The sequence below is a fragment of the Pteropus alecto genome, unplaced genomic scaffold (assembly GCF_000325575.1).
Source record: "Pteropus alecto unplaced genomic scaffold, ASM32557v1 scaffold271, whole genome shotgun sequence".
NCBI lineage: Eukaryota > Metazoa > Chordata > Mammalia > Chiroptera > Pteropodidae > Pteropus > Pteropus alecto.
The window spans coordinates 155182-164081 of record NW_006430730.1 but is presented as its reverse complement, the minus strand read 5'-3'; the positions used below and the strand labels follow the sequence as shown (position 1 = coordinate 164081).

The window sequence follows — 8900 nt, the reverse complement described above, 5'->3', positions numbered from 1 at the left end:
CCCCCCAAGCCAACTAAAACCCAGGAGCTGCCCCAGATTACCCATGGTCCCATCACACTCTTGTCCTAGCATGTGCAACTGGGCAGCAGGGGTCCCACCTTGAGGTCCTCGTGCTTGGGCATGATGGTGATCTTGTTGCCATCCACGCTGAGGATCTTGCCCTGCAGGTTGATGAGCTCACCCTCACACACCTCCACATTGTCCCCAGGTTGGAAGTTGTGCTCCCGCTCCTTTCCTGCAGGGGCAGAAGGGGCACTGCTTTGGGGGCTGCCCGCCATGAGACACCACCTCCTCTGTGGGCTAAGTTACAGATGGGAACAAATACCTGTGTTCTCAGTCACCACTTCCAGGTCAATGCCCTCTGGCTGGTCTTCAAACTTCTCCAGCTCTGAGAGTGTGGGCTTCACACCCTCTGTAATCTGAGCCCCGAGAAATGAGGGGAAAAGGAGGAAGTGGATGAAGGTCAGTGTCACAGCCCAGCTGAGCAGGCCAGAGAGAATTATTCCCCAAGGGACATTCCTAACTGGAGGATTACCTGGGACGAACTCAGATTACCCACTGCTCTGGGGCCTGGGCTGCAGGTGGGGAGAAAGCCTGGCCTCCCCACTCCCCACTGCCATTAGTGTGACCCGCTCTTGGACCCTCACCACAGCAGACATGGCGAAGCTCTTGAACAGAAAGCCCTTCCGGCTGTAACGGTTCCCCTCAAAGATGAGGAAGTCGCCATCAGAGGCGACATCGCCCCCCAGGGACCTAGGATTTTGTGCAGGACAGAAGTAGGTAGGAGGTTAAGAGGAGAATCGGCTGAACCTCAGTCTCCTCCTCTGACAGAGCGGGGAGAGGACCGAAGGATGACTGACCAGAGCCACCCCAACACATGGCCTCCTGGCAGGAGTGACCTCTCACAGAGCCCAGAGGCCTGCCTCCATGGAGGGGTGCACGGCCCTTCACCACAGCACATGCCACCCTGTGGTGAGCCGTTTGACCTGTCTCCCTAACTAGAACAGCAGCTCCAGAGAATCAGGCACTTAGCATCGTTTAGTCAGTTTCCCCTGCAGCAGCGCCTGCACATCGTCCACATGCAGTCAACGCTGGCTGGCTGAAGGATGGGACAGCTGATGGTCATGGAGCACTTGGCCTGGGCCTGGCCTGGCTGCACATGGCCTCACTGACTCCTCCCCAAAGCCTGTGACATTAGTAATACATCCCTCATTTTCCAGGGGCACAAGGGGACGAGGCTCCGAGAAGGCGAACCACATGGCCTCGCCAGTGAGTCGGAGTCAGATTGCTACTGGCCCTGCACGTGGATGGGGAAAAACTCAGTTCCTGCCCCATGTGTCCAGAGTGGGGAAGGAAAGCCTTGTCCACTCCCAAAAAAGGAACCGGTGGAGCTCCTGCCGCTCACTCGATTGCCTTCTCATTCACAGGGTGAATTCGGGAGAGGACTGAGCGTGCTCTGCTAGGCACGGCAGGGCAGGGAAGGTCACTCTGCTTTGCTCTCTGCCACACCGTAAGTGCAGGTCCAATCGGGTGGAGACCAGTGGTGTAAATGGGTCCAATTCAGGCATGGGAAGTATTAGCCAGGTCCTTGGGTCCAGACTGAAAGGCACGTTCTACAATCCAGACAATGAAAGCTGTCTGGCTGGCTTGTGATGGGTTTCAGAACAAGACCAGAGGGAAAGTATCTCATTTCTCCACCTCCTCCTCTCCTGCCCACTCTGCTGGAGCTCCTACTAGGCCTGGAATGCTGGAATCCTTGGGCTGCCCTGAGCTATATCCAGGGAGGGTGAGGGAGACATCCTGAGAGGAAGGGGATCTATACCCCCATCTTGGTTGCCCGAGCATCAGGAGGTCATGGAAAGAGACTTTTACAAAGCCTGACACGTCGAAAAATCCCACTCAATATGTAATACCATTAACCACACTTACTACATGCAAAGTGCTACTCCGGGCACACATGCATGTTGCTTCATTTAATTCTCACTATAGTTCTAGGAAGCAGGGGTTGCTATCAAGCTTTGTAATCAGAGGAAACTCAGGCACAGGGATGTTAAGTAACTTGGCTGAGGCTATAATGCCAGGTAATTTAAACCTGTTAGGGGTTCACCCCTGTGCCGGAACCTGCAAAGGCACATTCCGTACCACAACTCTGGGGACCCAATCCAGGCAATCCCCAAAGCCACTCACCTGATCTTCTCGGCGTCAAACAGCCTCTGTGGAGGCCGCTTAAACTTCTTCCTTTTGGCAAACCAGTCTTTCTGTGGAGGAAAAGGGGCATGGGTGGGGAGGGTGAGAGAGAAGGGCGTGACCACCAGCAGGGGATCAAGCATTTCCCTCTCCCCCACGGGCGGCTCGTCCCCACGGTACCAAGCTCATGCGGGCCTTGATGCGGTCATAGTCAATGCGTGGGATCATCTTCAAAGAGATGGTGTTTTGGCTGGGCTCCACATAATCCACCTGAGGACAGTCAGCTGGTCAGGAAGGGCCCAGCCCTCCCTTCCTGACTTCAGACACAAGAAGGGCAAGGAGATGCCAGGAAGGGTAAGGGACAAAGGGTGATGGGGAAGATCGGCCTATCTCTCCTCTGACTACCCACTGCCTGCCTGACACCTCTACTTGGACATTTAAAAGGTCCCTCAAACCCAGCACGACCACAACTGACCTCCCAGTCTCCCCTGCACCTGCTCCTCTCCCGGTCCTCTCCCGCTCCACTGTGCCTTCCGCTCAGGCACACAGCTGGCAGTCAGTCTTAATCCTTTTCTTTCTCTTATATCCATATCCAATCTGTCAGCAAATCTTGTCAACGCTGCCTTCAGAAACCCCGATCTCTTTCCCCTCCTCTGCTACTCCAACCTTGGTCATGTCCCGCCATCACTGGCCACAACGACCATGGCATCACTGGTCTCCACATTCTTGTGGTCCCATCCAATCTATTCGAGGAAATGCTTTCTTGTGAGGGACTGTCCCATACACTGTGGGATATTAGAAGCATCCTTGGTGTCTACCTAGTAGATGCTAGAACCAAGTCTCTTTCCAGTTGAAATAACCAAAAAAAAACCCAAAAAAACAAAAAAAAACAAAGAATGTATCCATACATTGCTAAATGTCCCCTGGGGCAACGACCCCCTGCTTGAGAACCAGTCACCAGAGTAATGCTGTTAAAATCAAAGCCATGGTGTGTCCTTTAGAACCCTCCCATCTTACTCCAGTAAAAGCTGAAGCCCAATGGTGGGCCTCCCTGAGCTCATCTCCTGCCACCCTGACTCTCACTCACTCTGCTTCAGCTAGACAGTCCTACCTCACATGCTGCTCCTTCTGTCACAAGATGCTTCCCCAACAACTCCACATGGCTCACTCCCTCGCCTCCTTAGACCTTTACTCAACACGTTTTGATAGCGCACAGAAGACGGTCATCCATTTCCTGTGTGCGCACAGTACACTCCAGGCTCTGCTTCACCTAATCTGAGTGAGTGCTGCTCTCTGCACCAGGAAGGGGCTGGGAAGAGCAGGAGGAGAGGAGAGGAGAGGAGAGGAGGAGCGAACGGAGGAGCAGAAATGCGAACCAGAGTCTGGGCCCTCACAGCCACCCTACCCCGCCCCCAGGTACCTGTGCGATGTCGTCCTTATAGATGCCCCGCTTGAGGCGGACCCAGGATTTGGGTTTCAGGTTAGCCACTTCCTTCACCACTTTGAGCACATCCGTCATCTCCTTGATGGGTACCATCTGTTGGTTCCAGTAGCCAAGCCGCAGGTTGCCCACGCCCTCGATGGCCTGCTTCACATGGGTCTGCTTGTAGGCCTCCACGTAGATGTAACCCTTCACATGCTCTGGTGCCACTACCGACTTAATCTGCAGGGGCTGTAAGCCAAGCCCAAGGAAGGAGACAGCAAGACACCACTGCTAGTAACAGTAACAACTGCTGCCTGGCAGTCTCTCTTCCAGGAATGCATCCCACAGAAACATGTTGGCTCAATGACAGACACAATGATGTTCACAGAAGTTATTTACTAGAGCAAACAAACAAGATTGGAAATTTTAAAATGCCTCCAAAGAAGGATTCATTAAATTATGGCTTAACCATACCATGAAATACAATGTAGCAGTAAAAAAAAAAAAAAAAGTCAGATGAATCAATGTAGTGACACAAATCCAACATGTATTATGTGTAAAAAACAATTAGAACCGAAGAGAGCTGGAGTGGGTATACCGATAGCAGACAAAACAGAGTTTAAGACAAAAATTGTTAGTAGAGATAAAGAACATTTTATAATGATAAAAAGGTCCATCTGTCAAAAAAATATGAGAATTATAAATACATATGAACCTAACAACAGAGCCTCAAAATACATGAAGCAAAAATTAACAAAAATGAAGGGAAAAATAGACAATTAAACAATAATAATGAAGGGAAAAATAGACAAATCAACAATAATAATCGGAGACTACAGTACCCCACTTTTGTCAATGGACTAAACAACTAGACAGGTGAACAAGGTAACAGAACACTTTAGTAACCCTATAAACACGTAGCCCTAACACACCCCTGCAGGTGGAACACTCCATCAAACAACAGGAAAACATTCCTCTCAAGGGCGCATTGAACACTCTCCAGGATAAACCACTCATTAGGCCATAAACAAGCCTCAATAAATGTTAAAAGGGCTGAAATCATATAAAATGTATTTTCCAACTCCATGAAATGAAATTAGAAATTAGTAACAAAGAAATTGAGGAAATTCACAAATATGTGAAACACATTAAGTAACCAACGGGTTAAAGAAGAAATCAGAAGAGAAATTAGAAAGTATTTTAGGATGAATAAAAACAAACACACACATACTAAAACTTACTAGAATGCGAAGATATGCTCAAAAATAAATTTATAGCTGTAAACACCAACTTAAAAAAAAAAAATCTCAAATCAACAACCTAACCTTCCACCTTTAAGAAACTAGAAGAGAGAAAACCCAAAGCAAGCAGAGGGAAAGAAATAATAAAGACCAGAGTGGAAATAAGTAAAATAGAGAACAGAAAAGCAATAGAGAAGTTCACTAGAACCAAATGTTGGTTCCTTGAAAAGATCAACAGATTTGACAATCATTTAGCCAAAATAAGCAAGAAATAAAGACTTGAATTACTAAAATCAAGAATGAATGAAAACACATCATTCCAATCTTATAGGATTATAAAGCAACACAATGGACAACTGCCTGCCAACAAATCAGATAGCATAAATAAAATGAATGTTTTTCAGAGCAAGACAAACTACCAAAGCTGACTCAGAAAGAAATAGAAAATCTGAACAGACCTGCAAGAAGCAAAGATATTGAATTAGTAATCAAAAACCTTCCACACACACAAAGACCAGGACAGATGGCTTCACTGGTAATTCTACCACACAATTAATTCATTAATACCAAACCTTCATAAACTCTTTTTAGAAGAGGAGTAAACACTTCCCAATTCATCCTACGAATCCAGTATTTCTCTGACACCAAAACCAAAGACATCATAAAAAAAACTACAGACTAACATCCCTTATGACTATCAGATGCAAAAACCTTTAATAAAAAGCAGTTAGTTTGTTTCAGCATTGGTTGTGACAGCGAAAAATGCAAACAACCTTGTACTGACTAAGCATGGAAAGATGAGTACGCCACTGACAAAAGGCTTGCTGCAGAACAATACGCACATAACACTATTTTGTTTAAAAGAAAAACACTTTTCAATATGCAGAGAACTAACCAACAGTAATTACTTGTGAAAAATGGGACCTGGATATAAAGAGATTTGTGATTTTACAATATACATGTACTACTTTGGTCATTAAAAACAATAACAATAATCAGAGTCATGACTCAGTTAAACGGGGTCACTAGAATTTGCCCAGGGCATAACACAGAGATTTGTGCACATTTAAAACCATAATTTGCAAATCCTGCAACTGTCCATTTGGTCCCACTGACACACACTCGCTATGTTGGCAGGTAAAAGCAATGCTTATCACGAAGTCATATTAAACAAAGAAGTTATCACCGTATACGCAGTTAAGAGCAGCCCCACGTTTCATGAATTTTGAGGACACCATTCATAAGCCCTGCTCTGGTTCCAAACTAAGAATTATACCTCTGACAACATTTACTGAACACAAGCTGCTGGACAAGTCCTGGCTGAGAACTGGACATGTCCAAAGATACTTAATCCTAATGATGCTGAGGGGCAGGCAAGGGGCCCAGAGAGGGGAAATGGTTGGAAATGGTTTGATCGAGGTCACACAGATAGGAAGTGGCAGGGCCAGGGTGTAAACCCTGGCAGTCATTAAAAAAAAAGAAAACAAAAAAAGATCTTTGCTCTTGTGTGCGGGTGGCATTACTTCGTGTTTTGTGTGCTGAGTGAGCCCTGAAGGGACAGGGACCAACCAGCTCTGGCATGAGTGTTGCTGTATCTTCAGTATCTCCCAGTGCAGGGATCAGCCCAGAGCAGGGGCTCAGAAAATGTTTGATGACTGTGTGTGAAAGAGAGAATTCTCCAGATGGGCCTATTTCCTGGCCCCCTTAGCCACACTGTCCTATCCTAGGACTCTCTCCCACACAGTAAGAGGGTGATGGCTGCCCAACAGGGTTGGTGAATGGGCAGAACTCACTCAAGCAGAAAGGGTTCAGGAAGCGAGACGGCTGACTTCCAGAATGAACCCAGCCAGGAAGGCAGAGAGAGCGAGGACAACAGCTCTGCCAGGCACGGAACGCTTCAATCCAGGGAATGGTCATTTGGGGGCTGAAGCAGATCACTTAACAAGCAGTGGTTCAAGCCCCTGAACCTGTACTGTTCCTCCCTCTGAGCTTTGGCCTGTTACGCACCCCCCAGGTGCCTGCCTAGGCTTACCGTGTCTGTGAACTGGTAGGCAATGAACTTGCGCATCAAGGAAATGGCTGTGGCACGTTCCTCCCCAATCTAGAAGAAGAAAGGCAGACTTAAGAAAGAGGATGAGATGGAGGGCAGGACATGGGCGAGGGGGCAGGAGATAGCCACGTGAAAGAGTCACTGGGCGAGAAAGATAAAGTAGGACAAAGAGGAACGTGGGAGAGGGAGAAATACAGAGCAAGAGTGATGGATGGCAAGAAAGACAAAGGTGGGAGAAACTGAGTGAAGGGGAGGAGAGGGGAGGAAGAGGGTGAGGGGAGAGAAAGGGATAGAGAGGCAGAAAGAGAAGGACCGAGAGGCTGGCAGGCCAAGGAGACCCAGGACAGACATGTGGACAGTTCTCCCAGACAAGGCCGCGTCCCTCATTCCCCTGCCTCTGCCAGGCCGTGAGGCCAGAGAACACACCTTACATTTGACAGTCCACAGATTGGGATCCCTATACAGGAGAGGAAAAGGAAGACGCTTAGTGAAACTGTCTCCTCACCGTGAAACACCCATCTTTCCTTCCCTCACTCCACACCCTCTCCCCTCTTCATCCTTCCATCCATTAAGCAGAAGAGAACAGCTACACCTTGCCCTCCCACACACCGCTCTGCCTGTGTGACTGTGTCCTAACTTGTTTCGGGGAGTGACCCATTGGGCACATCACCCAAGAATAGTACGAGAGTCCCACCTCAGCCCTCCTGTCCCACCTCCCTTACTTGACTCCCGGGAGCAGCTGCTGCTGGGTGATGTCGTCGGAGAGCTCATCGGACCCTCCATACACCCTGGAGAGAGGAAGGCAGGTGGGAAAGAGAAGCTGTCAGACTACAGACCCTTCCCGCAAAGGAACCACCTGCCCTGGCCCACCGCCAGCCACCCCACGTCCTTACGTCTCTCCCACAGATGACTTGGCGTATTTCTTCATGTAATATTCGCCCAGTTCTTCTTCTCGCTGGTCCCTGGGATGTGAGATGGGGAAGGAAACATGAGCCGGAGGTTGAGGAGAGGGAGTGACCCGACCTGCCCCCAAACCTCCCGCGGACACCAGTCTCACCACCTTTCCCCTTCCTGTTTACCTCCAGAGGTTCTGTAGGCGGCGAGCCCCAGAACGGTCTTCATCCAGGACAACATTATCGATATTGGAGGCTGCAAAAAAAAATAAGGGCAGATGGGACGAGTGAGAGGCAGTGACAAGCAGGGGCCTGGAGGAAGTGGTGGGGCTGAGAGGGCCAGAGGCAGGCCTCGGGAAGAAGGTCCCTCGCTGCGGAGACCCAACCCTCACCCGCCTACCCTGTCCTGCTTAGCATTCTGCTTCTCATGAAAAGACTTGGGGGTGGGGCCCAGCCACTAGGGACATCCAGCTCATAGCTACCACCTAAGCACACCCTGAACTCCATCCCTGCCCCCAACATTTACATGCGCACGCACGCACGCGCGCACACACACGCACGCACGCACTTTCCCAGGCCAACCACTGCTGGAGACCTGGCCCCAGAACCCCCCGACTCTGGACCCTAACATGAGTCAGAGACCCCAGGGCCAGACAGGATCGGGAGGAGGGAGGGTACCGAGGGCAGGAAGGAGATGTCAGGATATGGGAGGAGGGTTGGGGAATCACAGTTTCCAGATTCTTACCTTCGATCTCTTCTACTTGGAGGAGGTGGAGGTGGAGGTGGTGGTGGTGGTGGTGGTGGTGGGCGAGGGCAGACAAAGTATGAGCCAAATTATAGCAGCAAAATCAACCAATGGGTTGGGGGAAGGGGAAGGGACACAGGAAGGTTGAAAATCAAAAGTAAAGGCCAGGCACTAGGTGGTTGGGGGAGAAGCCGAAATGTATGAGGCGCACAGAACGGAAAATAACAGGGAAGGGGGCACTGGCCCAGGAAGTGGGGGGTATCTTGGGACAGAGCCCACCCACCCTATAGCCCCAGAAGGGATTCATTGGGGCCCTGGGTTCCCGGAGTCCCCTCCCCACAACACCCACCACCCCACAGCC

The 8900-nt window shown here is 49.7% G+C and overlaps 1 protein-coding gene across 2 annotated transcripts in view; it reads right to left on the bottom strand.

Moving 5' to 3' along the window:
- Positions 1 to 8900, bottom strand: part of SUPT5H (SPT5 homolog, DSIF elongation factor subunit) — a 26391-nt gene that overhangs the window by 9056 nt on the left and 8435 nt on the right. Inside the window, exons 5-16 of one of the 2 annotated variants that reach the window (XM_006905395.3) lie at positions 8540 to 8551; positions 7981 to 8050; positions 7795 to 7863; positions 7624 to 7689; positions 7328 to 7358; positions 6884 to 6952; positions 3608 to 3859; positions 2368 to 2457; positions 2188 to 2258; positions 648 to 753; positions 326 to 419; positions 99 to 235 (exon numbers count right to left, since the gene is read on the bottom strand). In XM_006905395.3, coding sequence (XP_006905457.1) covers positions 99 to 235; positions 326 to 419; positions 648 to 753; positions 2188 to 2258; positions 2368 to 2457; positions 3608 to 3859; positions 6884 to 6952; positions 7328 to 7358; positions 7624 to 7689; positions 7795 to 7863; positions 7981 to 8050; positions 8540 to 8551 — 1067 coding nt within the window. The remainder of the gene's footprint in view (positions 1 to 98; positions 236 to 325; positions 420 to 647; positions 754 to 2187; positions 2259 to 2367; positions 2458 to 3607; positions 3860 to 6883; positions 6953 to 7327; positions 7359 to 7623; positions 7690 to 7794; positions 7864 to 7980; positions 8051 to 8539; positions 8552 to 8900) is intronic. The other variant, XM_025050575.1, reaches the window with a different exon arrangement.